At 43.2% G+C, this 18,181-nt stretch overlaps 3 protein-coding genes across 5 annotated transcripts in view; all 3 read right to left on the bottom strand.

The window, feature by feature from the left end:
- Positions 1-1,079: 1,079 nt before the first annotated feature.
- rras (RAS related) lies at positions 1,080-7,799 on the bottom strand. The gene is made up of 6 exons (XM_070923035.1): positions 7,135-7,799; positions 5,786-5,873; positions 4,210-4,312; positions 3,462-3,570; positions 2,830-2,948; positions 1,080-1,282 (listed from the first exon to the last, which is right to left on the bottom strand). Exons 1-6 carry the CDS (start codon positions 7,219-7,221, stop codon positions 1,198-1,200), a joined length of 591 nt encoding a protein of 196 aa, XP_070779136.1. The 5' UTR covers positions 7,222-7,799; the 3' UTR covers positions 1,080-1,197.
- Positions 7,800-8,824: 1,025 nt separating this feature from the next.
- LOC139300583 (dual specificity protein phosphatase 8) lies at positions 8,825-13,048 on the bottom strand. The gene is made up of 5 exons (XM_070923731.1): positions 12,965-13,048; positions 12,647-12,741; positions 11,998-12,157; positions 11,687-11,810; positions 8,825-9,778 (listed from the first exon to the last, which is right to left on the bottom strand). The coding sequence occupies exons 2-5, from the start codon at positions 12,737-12,739 to the stop codon at positions 9,010-9,012; spliced, it is 1,146 nt and encodes a 381-aa protein (XP_070779832.1). The 5' UTR covers positions 12,740-12,741; positions 12,965-13,048; the 3' UTR covers positions 8,825-9,009.
- Positions 13,049-15,077: 2,029 nt separating this feature from the next.
- ap2a1 (adaptor related protein complex 2 subunit alpha 1) overlaps positions 15,078-18,181 on the bottom strand; it is a 28,487-nt gene continuing 25,383 nt past the window's right edge. For all 3 annotated transcript variants that reach the window (XM_070922711.1, XM_070922710.1, XM_070922712.1), the window contains 2 exons: positions 17,830-17,964; positions 15,078-17,253 (listed from right to left, as the gene is read on the bottom strand). In XM_070922711.1, the coding sequence (XP_070778812.1) occupies positions 17,176-17,253; positions 17,830-17,964 (213 nt within the window). In that variant the 3' untranslated portion in view covers positions 15,078-17,175. The remainder of the gene's footprint in view (positions 17,254-17,829; positions 17,965-18,181) is intronic.

An 18,181-nucleotide genomic window follows, 5' to 3' on the forward strand; every position in this document is an offset into this window, starting at 1 on the left:
ATCTTTGAACAGAGACAGGGGTTACCACCTCTCCCCATACATGACCACCTGCCATTACATGAATGAAGTTCCACACTTTCATCATGTGATGACAACTGAACCATCTCAATGACTGAGTCTCTCCATGGAAACCAAGAGATGCAGCTGAAAGCTCGAGAAAGCTAGTAAGTGAACCTTGAGTTAGGATTAGTTTGTTAAACTGCTATACTCAAGGTCAAGAATATACTTTCAGCTGCCACCAGTTCATTACTACTGTGTCGTCTTTGTGAAAAAACCTCTTTAAACATATACCTAATTTTTAGAACGTGATGATGAAGGGAAAGAAAGATCGTGCCAGAATGCCAGAATGCAGTCCGCCTACCACCAGAACAATGAAACTCCACTGAGTATTTGTGTCAACCCAACATGTTGCCCACCAGTCAAAGGCTGAAATGTGCCAGTTCTAATTCAGAATTAGACTCTTCATCATCCAGCTAGTGGAGGCTGCGCATGGCCAAGGGACCAGGAGGTCCCGTACTGAAACAGTCTGATCTGGATCATGTACAATCTGATCTGGCCCTTGAATCTGGTATTTAAAGATGTTTTCAATATTCTATCTCATTATGGCAGCACAAGGGAAAAGATGGGGAAGACGTTTCCTCCCTTTCCTTTATGATTCTGCTGCATGGCTCTGCTGCCCCCTGCAGGAAGGCAAGTTGAAATGTTATATGCACATTTTTGTGCACTAAGGACATAGCATTGGAAATTAACTGTTCATGTGATTTTCCTGATGATGTCACTGCTGACATCTGGACCTGCAGGACGCAGCGTCATTTCTAACAGCAGGTTGGTCATTTCTACAACAAGAGATAGAGTGATGATATTTCTATTTGTGGACACTAACTATGTACAGTAACGTCATTATTACTCCATGTCACCGGTACACCGGCCACAGCAGTGACTTCCTGTTTCTCCACAAAACTAACTGCTGCTGCTGCCACCACTGCTCCCTTTAGATCCTCTCATTCAAATACAAGGTTACACTGATTTAAAAGTTGCTTTAAAAGTGCAAATGAAACCATTGGAAAGAAAATGATGCACTCTGTCTCTCTCTCTCTCTCTCTCTCTCACACACATATACACACACACACACACACACACACTCCTCTTTGGTCAAGCTGTAGAGGGACGAGGCTTTGGTGTCCATAGTAACAGTACTTAGAGGAGGACACAGGGACAGCCACCATTCTGTTTCCCTGTCTGATGAGCTGGAGGAGGAGGAGACTCCATCTCCTGAAACCTTCTGTGGATGAAGAAGAGTAGAAACAGTAAGTTTTAACAAAAAGTTTTGTCCCTGGTCAGAGGACACACTACAGTGTTATTTATTCACTGGTGATAAATGCAAGTTTAAAACAGGTTTGAAAGTTGTGAAAAGAAAACAGTTCAGGAAGATTCTTGGTAGTGAGATTAAAGCTGATTATAGACCTTTCCACTGCAGGAAGGTAACAAAATGTAATGTGTATCCATTGTGACTTTTGATTTGTTCCTGTATCTTTATTTGGGAACTGCTCAGGAGGTGATACTAATTCAAGTTCCAGGTTCTTTCAGGTGTTGGCAGCAGTGCTGCACAAACAGAAACCACCACTTTACTGCATCTGTATCGACCAGGACAACCAAAACTTTAAAAAAGGAGGACAAAGGCTTCGTTCAGACCGACAGTAGCCCTGCATGACAAAAAGCATTTATTTGAACGTCGCAGTGGTGGTCGAACCAGGCTCAACTTATGTTGCAAAGCAATGAGAAATCACACGGCAAATTGCTGCATTAGCCAATCACATTCCTGGTGGATTACTTTGTAACCGGAACGCTGTATTTTTACTGTTTACCTTGTGTTCATCGTGATGGAAGATAAATCTGAGAAGCCTTTAAACACATAATCTGTAACTGGACTTCCTGGATTGTATTTCATTATCTCACTGGCACCTTAAACAACATGCCACCAACGCAGGGCTGTTCAGAGTCTAAACCCCCACTTAAGGAAGAGGAGGACATTCAGAGGAAGTTGGAGTCATATGTTAGAAACCAAAAAGTAGACCAGAAAAACACACAAAACAGTACAGGAAAAATTAAATACGATTATAGAAAAATCAAGGATCACAGCATGTGCAGTGGAGCAAAATGGAAAACTGGATGCTGTTATATGGAGTCATAGGAGTGCCATAAAAAAGAATCTGTAAAAGATTAAGGAAATAAATGTGGAAATATAACAAAGTAACAAAATATAAACAATAATTATAATTTTAATTTATTTTCACTTTTTTCTTTGTTTATTTATTTATTTCTGTCTGTATTTATTTATATATTTTAAAAACATACTGGTTTGCTTCTTATATGTGTGCGCTGACCATTTGCATCTGCATGGAGAGGTCTATTTCAAAGTTGGGAAACCTGATGACCAGATAATGGCTGGCGCGCACATATAGGAAGATACAATTCAAAACCCTACCACATTCACACTGCACATGCACCAAAGCAGGATTCATGTGTGCAGGGATTGACTACTCAGCCTAGACAGGGAGGCCCGCCAAAGCCAGTTGATTGACAGGCTGGCCCTTCAAGGAACAGAAAAAGCAATAGGGAAAAGGAAAAATGCTTATAATTAGTCTTTTATATTTTGTTATTTCCCTTTATATTTCCACATTTATTTTCTTTATTTACAGATTTATTCTTTTTTATGGCACTCCTATGACTCCACAGCCCACCAGCCGGCTTATGCCGGCCCCAGTAGGGACCTGGATTTAAACTCAACCTGTGGCAAGCTAAAATGAAGTAAAATAAATAAGACTGTACCTGATAATTTGCACCAGCTCCAAGAAGGCCTCATCCACGTTGTAGCGATTCTTGGCCGAAGACTCCATGTAGTGGATCCTGTTCTCTCTGGCGAACGCCTGAGCATCCTCCCTGGAGACCTGCAGACAAAGCAAACAATGTCCAGGCAACAATGTACAGCTGTGCTCTTATTAGGCTCCCTTCACTTCAATAATGATGGTCCACCTGTACATTACTGTACTGCGAGGAGTTCAGCCCAGAGATAAAAGCTTTCATTACAACTGTTGCTGAGAGGTTACTGTTTGCTTCCATGGTTTTTATTTAAGTAGACAGATTAGTGTTGGAAATAGATTTTCATTTTGCGGTTAAATAATAAGCTGCATTTGATATTTATGTACATCATTTATTTTCTGTTTGATTTGTCACTGTCACTTTTCCAGCCCTTTCAGGTCACAGTAGTGTTTGACCTTTGCTGTCCAGTGATTTGCTGCTCCTCTGCCTTGTCTAGCTAATCATATTAGTAAGTGTAATAACTGAGGGCAGAAATTCCTCTCCCTCTGGAGTATATATGTCTGCACTTCACAATATTCCAGGAACCAGGAACAAAGGGAAAGATAACTGACACCATAAAGATGCATGAGGGTGTTACTCACCACTCTTTGCTGTTCCAGGTCAGCCTTGTTTGCAACCAGCACCATGGGGAAGTCGTCCCGGTCCTTCACTCTAAGGATCTGGGTGTGGAATTTCTGGACCTCATGGTAGCTGTTGGGAGGACAGAGGGAAAGAATTAGCAGTCACAGTATCAACAAGCATAGATCCATACGGACTCTTGATTTACAGGAACGAGCATATTATGTGCCGGAGATGGACACAACAATGACCAATCAAATCAGTCACTTGTAATGCATGCAACATGTGGTTCTAATGTTGTCTGCGTGCTTGTGTTGAGCTAGTCATTAAACAAGTTTCTTTCAGTTAGTCATGTGTGGGTATGTTTACACATGCACGAATGTATGAAGTGCTGACCAGATCAATTCAGTTCAATTTGATTTATATAGCGCCAAATCACAACAAATGTCATCTCATGACATGTTACATATAGAGCAGGTCTAGACTGTACTCTGTAGTATTATTACAGAGTTCCCACCATAAGCAAGCACTTGGAGTGGTCAATAAACTGTTAGTATAGCCTGAATCTACTGGTGTACATCAGCTCTGCTGCAAACCACCTGAAAACAGGGACAGCAAGTCCTCACATTAGCCTCACCACACAGCTCACACACTTCCTCTTTAGCAGGAAGACAGACAGCCACTGTGAGTGACAGTGTTACACAGTGACACTAACAAACCAGTCAGCACCCTGTGTCCACCTCTCAAAGTCACACACACACTTTCCATTACCTGCCCCGGTCGTTCAATGCAAACACCAGCAAGAAGCCTTCTCCTGAGCGCATGTACTGCTCCCTCATCGCCCCAAACTCCTCCTGACCTGCTGTATCCAAGACTGACACACACACACACACACACATATACTGCCGTGACCAACCTTTAACAGACAAAGCTAAAGGAACGGGAATGACAGAAAACAGTATTTCCTTGATGAAGTGGTTATTAACACTTATGTTTGGGCACAGAATGTCTCACTCAGAACTGAATTCAAAAAGAGTTAGGCATGAAAGATAGCTTCGTTAAAGTATAAGCTGTTCAGAGCTAATTATTAGTGTGAGTTCATGGTTGGTAACGGTTATGCTGAAACATCGACAGGGTTCGAAGATGAAGGCTGCCTGATGGCCAAAGATCCATACAGGACTAGCTGTTCATCGGGCTGAAGTGGAGGATGAATATAGGAATATAAATAACATATTTAACTGACTGTAAGCCATATTATATAGTACATGTTAAAATGCTGTCTGTCTTCTATGAGTGGGTGGGGGGACGCCCAAGTTTGTGCCTCTCATGTTTATCATTACATTAAACAGTTTCATCTCTGAAGACCTGTGAGAAACCCAGAGGGAAGTTTAATAGCACTTCTACAGGTATTTCCAGAATCTGGACAAAAACATATTCTGTCCACAGCACAATAAAAACTCTTTCTGACCTGCTTTACAAGTTACAATTCTATTTACTCATCCAAAGGCTGATCCAACTGTATGTGAAAATAAGAAATAATGGAAAGAAACACTGATATAGACAAAACGACTGATAACAAAACATTAAATTTTTGAACAGATCAGTTAATAGGAAATGTAATTCCGAGATACCATCTTTGTTTGGATACAGAAACATAGTCGTTATAAATCTTGTATTTTTCTCCAGATAGTCTCTGATGGTTTTGGAAACATATTTAAAACGGCGTTGTGTTGTTTATTCTTAATGGGATGTAATGTAATGCTGCATGAGAGGCTCAAACTGGGCTGAGAAAGCCCATGTTCCTGTTGAGGACTCTGACTGAGACAGTGACTAGACAGAGCATTTGTGTGTGCTGGTCCCACCCTTTACACCACCCACAGCAACATGTGTTGCTGCAACATTTGTGAACACACACAGTATAACAAATAACAATTGCTAGCAATATCAAGTCAAGTCTTTTAGAGATAATGACTTCCTACCACCTCTGTTCACTGTAGTGATGTTTGTGGGGGGGGGGCAGGTATAGACAAGGAAAGAGAGGAGACATATGTAGAGTGCTGTAAACAAACAGATAGAGACAGAAGCTCTGAAGAGTTCATCTGTACACATCTGATGATTCACATCGGTGTGGAGAAACAGCAGTGTCACCCAGCAGACTGCAGCCTGGCAGCAACATTGGCCAAGTACAAGTCCTAACAAGGGAATGAAACATCCAGAGAGCAAACACACTGCCTGTGTCATATCACATCACAGTGCAACACACCCTCTGCTTTCAAACACACCCTGCAATCACTCTGACAAACAGTAAGCCAAGTATGAATTCATGTCCAGCGTGACGGAGCCTTACTGTCCAGTCGGGTCTCCTTTCCATCCACAGTACAGATCTTGGTGTAGGAGTCTTCGATGGTGGGGTCGTAGTCTGACACAAAGTAGGACTGTGGGACACACTCAGGGTTAATAAAAAGCTTCTGCTGCGGACAGTTATACTGCAGTTGCTGGCTACTGCCAGTAGTAGTACTGTAGGAGACTGTATCTCTTAAATACAGCGGCTTGTCTTACAATTCTCCCAGCAAACATTTGGCTCCTGTTGTTACTAATGATTAAAGAAGAAAGGATGCTACAAATGTGAATACTCCAGTGAGACAGATCTGTGTCCTTGTAACCAGTCTATCTGACAGTTGTAGTTACCAGTGACTAGACACAGTGTGGTATTGTTACTTTTACTGTATGTACTGTAAGTACTGGATCTAAATACTTTTTCCACCGCTGCCTGTAACTGGACTTGAGCCTTTACAGGTTTTTTTTGGCTTTCTTAGCAAAATCACTATCTATCTAACTTATTTAACTTGTGTTAACTTGCATCAGCCACAAACAATAGTGAACACTAGCTTTCTGAAGCAATGTCTACCTGGAGGGTAGAAACACATTCAACACAAATGTGTCCAGCAGCAACATGAAGTGTTACAGTCTATGAGATCTGTGATTGATGACCAAAATGTAAAAGAAAACACTGACATGGTCGTTTAAAAATGGTCGTTAAAACAGCAACAAATTAACCTCATCTGTTAATGTCCAAATCTAGACCTAAGTACAGTGTTGAGGACTTCAAATACAGTCATGGGGTCATGTGTGACATCCAACCTCCATGCAGTGCAACAGTACAGCCTGGGCCCTCCTCAGCCTAACAAGTCTGACACACAAATGTGCTGTTTGGAAAACTGTGCAGAGATTTACAGTAGTCCTATATGTGATTGGCTGCAAACTTTATAAAGGGTTTAGAAGTTGTAACTGGCTGTATGAATACATTACCAATGCTTAATAGATCAGTAATAATCCATGAATATGAACAACTATTTGGGTTGCCAGGTTGTTAGCTCATGATTCTCTTCTCTCACAATGAGGCCTAATAACCTTTAAAGTGAGAAACCAGTGGCACGTTACTGATGACTGATGACTTGACTATGAATGACTCACCAGCCAGAGAAGATGTTTTCATATTAATAGCCAGCAGCATTAGTGAGCAGCTTATTCGCTTATTAAATTAATAATACAGTTATAAACCCTTTATAACAGTACTCCCAACAACATAATGTCTCCTGTCCTGGAAATAATAAAAGATGAAGAGTACCCTATGTAGCTCATCCAGCCTAACCTATAGGCTCTGTGTCTATGGTACAGTACAGTGGGGGTCAGTACCTGGATGAACTGGATGGTCAGGGCGCTCTTCCCCACCCCTCCTCCTCCCACCACCACCAGTTTGAATCTTTCCTCTTCTCCACTCATACTGGTTTTGAACTGGGATTTATCCGGATCAAAAACCTTCCTGGGCCCGAATCAGAGTCCCGCCGTTCAGCAGCAGCTAAAGCCGGACCAAACCAACCAAATTCCGCAGTAAAGTAGTCGTGTATCCGCCCGTTACCGTTAATGTTAGCAGAGGACACCAGCATGGAGGATCTGCTCGGTGCTGCTTCAAACTGAAACTTCTTTACATGAAGCTCCTTCTCTGCAACACGCAACCACTGCGTTCAGCGTAACACCTGAGAACCAGTCCCGCCGGAGTCCCGCCGGAGTCCAGCCGTCCATCCGCCAGAACAACAACTAATAGAAGAACTCCGTGTTTTTGCGTTAGTTTGCGGGCTGATGCGGGCTGTGTCTGGCTGGCTTCTTTTCTCTTCTTTCTGCGCTTTCTCTCCTCGGCCTTCAGGCAGCTGCTGAGGGCGGAACTGCTTCCTCTTTTCTCTTTCCTCTAGAAACTGAAGCGACTCACACACACACACACACACACGCACACACCAGGCGGGACACAGCAACACGTCGAACACACACTTCAGTTTTCTGCTCATTCAACACTGAAAACTGACCACAACTAATTCCACTGTCATGCGTCAGTCTCCTTATATGGTCATTTGGAGGATCCGTGACGTCATTTCATCCTACTAGCTCGCGTACAATGTAAAGGCAGCACGAGGTCCTAGCTATTACATTGTATTAGGATTATTACAGTAACAAATGGTTTGTTGTTAACACATGTTAGGTGTTTCAGCTGAACCAGAACATGTAGGCCGACATGTGACGGGACAACACGCGGTTAACAAGTCAACAACTTAAGTGAAGCCCATTCTTCACAGTGAACGGGTTCCTTTCTCTCCCGTCCTTCTACGGCACTGCGCCGCCGTGGTTTTGGAAACCTGCTCCCCAGGGCAACACGTACTTCACCTGTCTGTCTAGACAGCACAAAGTGAGCCAGCAGTCCGCAGTGAGTTGCCATGAAACCACAGTCTATATAGACTTTTAATGCAGAACGAGTAGAATGAGCAGGGTATAATATATTGTAGCCCCCCCACCCATGGACCCTTATCGTGCCAAGTGACACTGTACTTCAGTGGTGCATATCCCCAAATTGATTTTTAATTAAATCAGTACAGTGGACCTGCTGGGGCCCATGGGGCTCCTGGGGGTTCTGCCATTGCACACACTTCCTGCTCGGTAATCCGGCCTTGATTATTTTCTGAAATACTGAATTACACTGATTTTACTGATGAGATGGAACATCTTGCTTTTAGCCACATTAGGCCCATTATAGAGCCAATACACTGTAGCCATATGCATCGTCTCCACAAGGCAACAGTGTCTCCTCTACCCGCTCTAATATTAGGATTACTATGCTTGAACCCCTTCAGTACTTTTGCACTCCAGCACAATTACATGTGTCCTGGCAAAACATTTAGAAAGGAAACGTGAGAAAGGAATGTCCCAATGTATTTGTATAAAAAATGATCATATATGAGATGTCAATCATATTTCAATGTTTTTACTTTACCGAAAAACCAGATCACATTGTTGAGAAGCCCTGCTCTAATGAGAAAGAGGCAATAAGACACTGAAATGTTGAAATGTCATCTTTAATCATCAGTAAACAGTGTCAACATATAACAGACAAGATGCATCTGTGTGGAGGTTTAATGTCAGGTATAGTTCTCATATTCAGCTCTGCAGTAAATAAATAAATAAATAAATAGAAGACAAAGGTTCTTTCTCCTGTATGTATGTATATCCCATGTGGTGGCACCCTCAGCACCTGTACGGCAGTGAAGGCTGTCCCATCCTTATAGGGTGGACAAACACCCCTCCCAGCAGCACCCTCTCCCCCCAGCCCAGCAGCTTGTTGAGGGTGAAACTGAACGGCGACAGCAGGCCCTGCTCCTTCACCTGGGCTCTGCTGCATTTGTTTTTGGGGGGACTCTGCTCCCTGTAGGGGCCAGTGTTACTCTGTGTCTTGGCCTCAGGTCTTTCTCCCATCTCCCTACTGTGGACAGGTATGGATGCTTGCTGGCTGCTGCTTGCTGGGGAGGGAGGGCAGATTCCCAAAGGGGTTAAAGACAGGGTGAGGCTTTTGCGTTTTTCTAATACAGAAGTAGAGCCTGCTGGGAGTTGTTTGACTGGCTCATAGGGGCTTGGAACTGGCACCTCACATGGCGTCTGGACTTGCTGCTGGTTTTGATTGAGGGTCAAATGAAGAGTCCGAAGTTTCCCTGACAGGTTTCCACCTCCATCTGAATGTGAGTGTCGCTGCTGTGTCTCGTCTGTGTGGTATGAAGTCTCTGTGTGTGCCTGCTTGACCTCTGCTGAGTCGCTGGAGACACTGTCAGCCTGATAATCCACGTTCTGACTGGCGTGTGTGTGGTTAACTCTGTCACTGATGGACGGCAGCAAATTGTCCAGCTGCTGGATGAGGAGGTCGCCACCAGAGGCTTTCTGGCTCAGAGTGCCCTGGAAGTGCTGCAGCTGACCCAGGAAGTTGAAGTTTGGGGAAATGGAGGGCCGGCGCTCCTTCACAAACCTTACAGGAGGACAGACAGGATGTGGGTCAGATCACACACGGGCTCTGGTTTATATTCTACACTGATGTACAGTGCAGTCAGTCAGTAGCAGGACCCTGAGCTGTTTTGCTTTTGTTTCTTTTAGTAAAACGACAGATAATGTAAAAAACGGAGTAAATAGTGTGTGTGTGTGTGTGTTGGGGGTGTGGCTGACAGCACAAAAAGAGTAATAATCATCGTTGGTGTTAGTATTAATTATCTAAACTAATTGATGGGTAATCGATTGGGTAATATTGGATTGTATTTGTAAGGAGAATGAGTAGTGTTTCCACCAAGCTCCCAGAGTTCCTGCTATGGTTGGCGATTTAAAGCAGTCATGAGATATTCATAATGTCTGGGCGGTTGTAATTTCCTTGTATTTGAGATGGTATGTAGAGCGTCTGGGCCTCCTCTTTCTTTCCCTTCTGTTTATTCTTGTTTTTTTTATTTCTCCAGTAGAGTTTAGATATAGTATGAATGAGTCTAATTGTCTGTCTGTGTTTGTTGTCTGATGCATCAAATTAAATACTCTTCTAATAATCTGTGTTTAAGGGGGATAACTTGATGGTAATGTGGGTCTTTGCCTGTCTGAGATGGACAGATATGGTTGCAGTGTTCATATTCTGAGGTGCTTTACTATTTTCTTTTAATTCTGCTGCCACTCTGAGGGATAATGAGAGAGTATTGTTATTGTTTGACACTTTCTAATCTAATGTAAGTGCTTGTTGTTCAGATACAAGTTTAGTCAGAAAAGAGTTTCTGCTATGTATGCTGGGATTGTAATCTGAAATATAAAGTAAGTATACAAACTGTAAAAGTATTTCAGGGTTGTAGAAGGTGCTGCAGAGTCCTTAGTGTCAACTATTGTTCTCTCTTTGTTCTGCTTTGGCTTGTTAGCTAGAAATCAAATGTTGCGGCTTTGTTACTGTATTGAAATGTGTTGTACCTCTGCCTTTGTAACAGGAACTGAGTTTTTTTTGTCATAATTTCAGAGAGTTGGAATCTGCATTTTCACAGGTCGTTTTCAATTTCCTGTGTGGGGCTGGTGGCATGAGCATTTGATTCTTTGTTGTATGTTTTCTTGTTGAGATGATTTGACCTCTGATTAATGATCTCCCTGTTTCCCAGAGCAGTGATTGATTGACGGAGGTAATTATTTACTTAAGTGATACTGGAGCATGCTCGCTGATAACAATAGGATGGAGTTTTGTGTCTGTACAATTGAATTACTGCTAAGAAAGAAATCTATACAGGAGGAGGAATAGGGGATAAGTGAAGAATATGGAAATTCAGAGACCCAAGTCATTCAAATGATGTTAGACTGTATTCAAAGATATGCCGGTATTATATGATTTGTCCTGGATTAATGACTGTATTAAGGTATATACTGCATATTGTATATATTATCATTATTGTGGAATCCAAAAGATTAGACAAGGTAGTGAAAAATTATATATTAGCATATGTTAAGTTAGTATTGCTGACTGTCACATTAAGAATGATATTTTTTTATATTTTTATATTATTAACTGGATCCTGTTGATAACTGTAAATGAGACACCTGTCATCTGTCTTGAGTTATAAACAGCTTAGAAAATGTGTCTGAATTGAGGAGAATGTCATTTATGGAGGTCAGTCAGTGAAAATGTGAAGCTGCAGCATGAATCATTTCTATCATCTTTTAATGAGGTTTAACATTATGTAAATACCAGTATGTCTAATTGTATACTATATCTGTATACTACGTAGGTGTTCAAATGTGGCCTATTCAATATTAATAAACATGAAAAACAAATGAACAGGATAAAAATATGGAACTTTCACAACCCTGCCCTTCACACTACCAGATGTTTTGAGTCTGCAGTATACATGTGTGACGACAGTCGTACCTGTAGGCCTGGTCCAGGTCCATTCCCAGGCTATACATGATGTAGGCTACAGCCAGAGCCGGGGAGCGGGAGATTCCTGCTGCACAGTGGACCAGCACAGAGGCCCCAGAGGACATGGCAGCATCTGAACACACACCACAAAATGACAGTTAGAGTTCACTACTGTTCAAATCATCAAGATGATCAATATTTGGACATTCTTACAAACTCTCTCTTATTTATACTGGAGATATTTGTATAAGAAATAAGTTGGAAGTAATTAGCTGATAAAATGACAGGTTGAGATAGTGGTTGTTTCTGACAGTCCTGACCGATGAAACGCAGAGCTTGCGGGATCCAGGGCAGCAGGTCGGCCCACAGGGAGTCATCAATGGGGATGCGAAGGTATCTGGAGTGAGGCAGAAAGGAGGGCTGGGGGCTGCAGCGGCTCACACTCAGCACATAGGAGATACCCAGAGAGGCCAGCCGGTCCTACACGCACACCACAAGGAAGCCAATAGAGTGAAATATTTGCATTTCCTATGTTTTTGGTTCTTGTTTTGGACTGTGGTCAGCTCATGTGTCTCCTGCTGTGCTCAGAGACACTAGGCTAATATTCCACTGTGCTGGAGACAAAGTGGCTATTATTAATAAATATAATTCTTAACTTATCATTATTCCACAGAGATGTCTCATTTGCAGATTCAGATTTTAAAACTTTAGCATCAGTGTCTAACATGGCGCTTTTAACTAAAACACCAAGTCCAACAGTAAAATGCTGCTTAATGCATCAGCGATGAACATCCAATAATAACCCTGCAGATTCATAACTACTGTTGCTGAGTGAACGACACATCGCTGATCAGTCAGTATAGTTTTAAATGTTGGATTTGTAATTGAAACGAACATTTTGTCCAAAGCTGAGTTGATACTTTTACTTGTGAGAGGGATCTGAACAGACTTCACTAGTCCGCGTCCTACCTGCGTCACGTCGCTCTCCGCTCCGAGGTAGAGCCGCGGCAGGATGACGGACAGCGGAGGCCGCTCCGCCTCTCTCTCCCGGGACCAGACCATATCTGCAGGACAACACGCAGCACATGTAACACCTGGAGACACTCTCGGTCCCGCAGCTTCGGTGACAGAAGACTAAGTTGTCTCCACAGATCGAAATGCTGCTCTGGTCTGTCTGGGGACGTTTGGAGCTGCTCTCCGACCTCTCCTAATCTTAGCACATAGATACCAGCAGAGCAAACTGTGTGTTTATGGAGAGTCTTGTGTGCTGATAATAATGTTACTCACTGAAGTGTCCCTGCTGACGTCCTCTTCTTGGAGCAGAAGTCCAAAGCGGGTCTCTCTTTGTGTCCACGGCTGCTGCAGCGTCCTCCGTGCTCACTCCGCTCTCTGAAACTGGCTCCTAAACGATGAGCTCATCTTCTTTCCAACAATAGATCTTAACTGGATGATGTCATCAGCAGCCAATCGGCGCCTTGCCGGACCTCTACACGCGCAGACGCATCTAGGCTGTATCAGCGCGCCCTCAGCAGCAGGCTGTCAGGCTTCAGTTCTGCGTGGAGCAGGCAGGGTGCATAATCAGTACGGTATAAAAGGCAGTTGGACCAGGTCTGGGAAATGTCTCGAATAGATCCATGTCACACAGATGTGACTGCTAATCAGCTGCAGCCTCTGCACATTTAAAAGGATTCATCTTGGTTGAGTTTTCTACTCCCTTCTGGCTGCTCCTCAGTTGCGTCTCCGTTTAACACAAATCCTCCTCTCAAAGGCATGTAGGCCTACACAGAGGCGAGTAGGACGCATGTATCATGAGATCAAACCAGGAAAACAAAGGGGGACTGGTGTGTGGTCAAGACACATGAGAAAGGCCTTAATGTGGCTCCTGGTCCTGACGCCAGAGAGGCCCCATGTAGACTTTGCTTATTTCACTTGATATTTAATGTGTACATGGTGCAAAAGGAATTCATTTTAATCATACTCGCTCATTTTAGACCCCGGTACCCCTTGCAGGTTTATCCGCTGCTACAGCCTGCTCATTTTGCATCTCACAGCACGACACACATTTCAGTATTAATGTCCTCCCAGCTCATGTCCACACCCTCATCCCATTTTTATTTCATTTATTTAGTGACGCTTTTATCCAAAGCAACTTGCAATAAGTGCATTTCAACAATGTGGATCCAAAAACTCACACAGTAAGGCCTACAACTGCTTCTAGTCCAACATTTTCACGGAATGACTTCTGCTGCAGGTTCTGGTGTCCTGACTGTCAGGGTTTTGTAAAGAGAGTCTTGAATCGGATTCGAGCAGCCACCGGTAGCTGGTGGTGGTGCGGATGAGCAGTGTAGTGTGGGAAAACTTGGGGAGGTATATATATATATATATATATATATATAGATTAGTTATTAATATCTGTGGGGTGACTTCCTTGTTTGAGGAGATCTCCCTCCATCTCTCTGTCTCACTTCTGCTGCTGTACTTATGAAGTATCTGTATTGCATTTTAATGGAAAACAATGACCAGTGAATTTGGTATTGTATGCTTGTATGCTGTATTCTTTTTTTTTTAATCTTTGATAATTACTTGTACTCCTACTTGAGAATGGAAATTGTGTACTCACAGCCACTTCTGATCACCAGGAAGTCGGTCAAGAGTGAGTACTCTTGTCCACTTGCACTGGTACACCTGTCCATGGCACTACTCAGCTTTGTTGTGGTTTGGGGAGAAGTACAGTACGCATATTTAAGAAGACCGCAAAGATGGTGTACTGGTGGGTAGTGTACGACCGCTAGTGGGGGCCAGTCTGGGCCAAAATTGTCAGGACCAATTTTTGGTCCCAGTCCAGCCCTGCCAGTAAGCCTAACCCCGGGCTGGGTGTAGTGATCCTGAGCTTTGAGGATTCAGCTTTGGCTGCAGCAGCACCCGTGACTGACTGACACATCTTCTCCCTGTTATCTGGACCGGACGCACAGACTAACAGTCCCTATCATAATATTATATGACAAACCATAGTAACTGTAGGACATGATAGAGTAATACAAGTACTACAGTACACACAACAGAGAAGAATCAAAAGTATAATATTTTAGTAGATATTAGAAATTATGTACTAACTACAATGTACTAATCCAAGCTCACTGGAAGTCACTAAACTGTACCATTATCTTTAATATTACACAGGTTACTCAAAGCATCAGCTGTGGACTAGAAGGCACATCTAATTATTGTGTTTATGAACATTATTACTGAATATATTACTCAGGGACTGAACCCCCACCCCACTCTCTCTCTTTCCCATACTGTTGAGTCCTGCTGAGTACCTGCTGTGGGCTACATGTGCTGTTCTGGGAGAGGCTGCTGTCACTATGCATCACTGTGACACAAGACAGGAGGCGTCATGTCGGATATATGGCATAGTTTTACTTTCACATTTTTTCATTACAGAGTAAATCTTATTTCTAACACAGGTATTGGACAGGTTCTTAACACCGATACATGAGGCTGCATTAGCTAGTGGATACTGCATAGACACACACACAAACTCACATACATACACATTGCATTCCACTACAAAGTTCAATGTCCTGTGATTGCAGAGCCGCCACAGAATGTAATGTGACCATGTATTAGAAATGTCTTTAGGCTTTTTTTTCTTTTCTTTTCTTACCTGCTTACAGCCACACTCACATTCACACACATATACAGAGTCCCCTGTAGTTGTAATGGACATTTGGGCGTCTTACATCCTGTCCTCTCCCACAACATCAGTGCTTGTGCATGAGAGGAAGCCCAGGAAGAGTTTGAAAGCCGTGGAAGCATGGATCTAAACATTTTGAGGTTGCTGGACAAACGCTTACTGTAGTGGTTGTGTGCACATCGAAATGCTTAGCTGGAGAAGCAGAAGTGTGAATGGGCACATGCGTATATCAGACCATCTCTATGTCCAGCCTTGGAGGAACCAGCTCATACAGATGATGCTGCTGCAGCTCATAGATGTTGCTGCTGCAGCTCATACAGATGTTGCTGCTGCAGCTCATACAGATGTTGCTGCTGCAGCAGCGTCTGTTCAGAGCATCACTGCCTGACTATAAAACTGTTCTATCCTTTAGATGCTTACGGTGCATCTACTTGTACCTTATTCTGATCACAGCTAAGCCTGTGCAAATCACTGGGACTCCATATGGCGTCCTGAGATGTAGTCATGTTTGTTTGGGTCTGTCTCATCCTCAGTCCCAAGTGCTTCCCATTGAAAAGCAGCTGTGCACTACTCTTTATCAGAGGTGGGGACTCCCAGTTAGTCCTCATCACTAAAGCCTTCTCTTGTAAAACTGGAAAATGCTTACAGTAAATCACACCTCACCTTTGTGTGATGAGATATATGTCTGAAGTCTTTTCAAAAAAGAAGGCTCCGGTTTTACAAGAGAAAAGACCACAGTGAAGAGAATTATGCCAAGTGTACATGTGATAACCTTCCCCAACTCCAATAAAGTGCAGCTCACAGACATTTCCCTAGGCTTTCCCAGTGCAGCGATCTCCCAGTCAGTGGAGGAAACTGTTTTAACACTGACGTGTCCTCCCTGTGCCTGTGATCTACATGGTGTCACTCTGTGCCATCCTTCTACTGGGTCGGCTTGGGTTAGATCATCACAGGCCTTCTAAAATAAGCATGATGGGAATGTCTCAGAAAGAAATAAAGTCATACACTGGCACATATTTACATACACGTCAATAACATAAACGGTGCATTAGTTCACCAAAATGAAGGACTACTCCTTACAGGGCTTCAGGACAGGAATTAGGTCATTCAGAGGAGAAGTAAGGGGGCCATGCAAGAGCGTCTCAAAGAGGATCCCAACGCCTTCAGTGCATTTTCACTGGGAATGCTTGATGGAAATGAGTGGGCAGAAGCGGCAGAGATCAGACTGCTGGACCCTCAGGTCTCACTTCATTAGTGGGTCCCACCAATACCACAAGGAATCATGGAGGCCTTATACTAGTGTGTGTGTGTGTGTGTGTGTGTAGGATGGGGATGAGTACATGTCAGCAATGAACAGCTTCACCCATTTGACCTCAAGGACTGTTCTACCAATTTAAATGAAATGTCACACACACATGCACGCACACAGAATCAGTACTACAGAGGAGTCAGGATGGGGCAGAATGGGACCCCAGTACAACCACAGGACACACACACACACACACACACACACACACACAGTCAAACACGCACCAGCTACACAGGTAAACACCAACAAAAACAAGAGCATCATGTTAATAAACAAGTAGAAGATGAACTGGAATCAGAATCTGGGACAAGAATAATGACAATAATATTGCCTCTGCTGCTAGCAGTGGCTGCTTTTCCCTTATGTAGGTTACACCTTGTTTTACTCAAAGACTCTTTGTTGGAGGGAGGAGGAAAGATGTGGCAGGAGGGCTCAGGGGAGAGGTCGCTGGTGGGGGTGGTGGGAGTACTGGTCACGGTAGAGGGCTGGACTCTAGAACTGTTCTGCCAGAAGCTCGCAGAGACGCTTGGACACAGAGTCCTTGCTGCAGCGCAGAGTCAGACGGTACATCTGCACACACACATAGTTAGGAGAGCCATTATTCATGTCAGGAGGGAGTTTAACAGTACATTGTCTCTGCCAATGAAACAATAAACAGAACCATGTCAATGAAACATGTACATTGTTTAAATAAGCACAAACAGGAAAGCTGTCACACAAACCAGCATCAATACAGGGCCCTAAACCCAATGAGACTGAATATAGTTTGGAGCTGTCCTTTTTCTGGTCCTAGGTCAGATCTCAGTTACTGAGAAGCGAGTGACCTGTGAAGATCTGTACTGTAGAGAACACCCCATCTCAGCTGCGATCAGACCAAACAGCCACGTTGTTCAGGTTTGAGTAAATGGTCTACACGTACAACTTAATATCAGAACTGGAGCATGTATGAAAATAGGACTGAACCAACAATATCCATATCTAATGAAGTAACAGTAATTTCACCTTCTATTCTACACTGGATGTTTCATCTAGAGGTGCAATAACACTTTATTTATTTGTGTTTATGCTTCCAAATGTATTCATCATCTCCAGTATTTACTGACTGGGACACTGAGCCATAAAGAAACAGTTAGCTGTGTGTTGTACCTGTGCCTGGGCATTTGGCTCCAGTCTTAGCAGACAGCCAACCTGCTGGCCCTTGGTCTGGATCACTCCAGCACACACGTAGTTCTCTGGGTTTGGATCGACGTTGTCCAGCAGGGCCGATCCTAGTCCCAGTAGCTAGACACAAACATATCACCACACACGCATCACAAAGGAGGAAGGATTTACGATATTACCGAAAAGTAGCAATTTGTCTATACAGAGGGGTCTCAAGAGGATCACAATTTCTTTTATCACTAATAATCATTCAGATACATTTTATGTACCGCATAGACAAAAACAGAAATATTACAAGAGGCAATTAAACTAAAATGTCTACCACAATATGAGAGCA

Source organism: Enoplosus armatus, chromosome 17 (genome assembly GCF_043641665.1).
Source record: "Enoplosus armatus isolate fEnoArm2 chromosome 17, fEnoArm2.hap1, whole genome shotgun sequence".
Lineage (NCBI taxonomy): Eukaryota > Metazoa > Chordata > Actinopteri > Centrarchiformes > Enoplosidae > Enoplosus > Enoplosus armatus.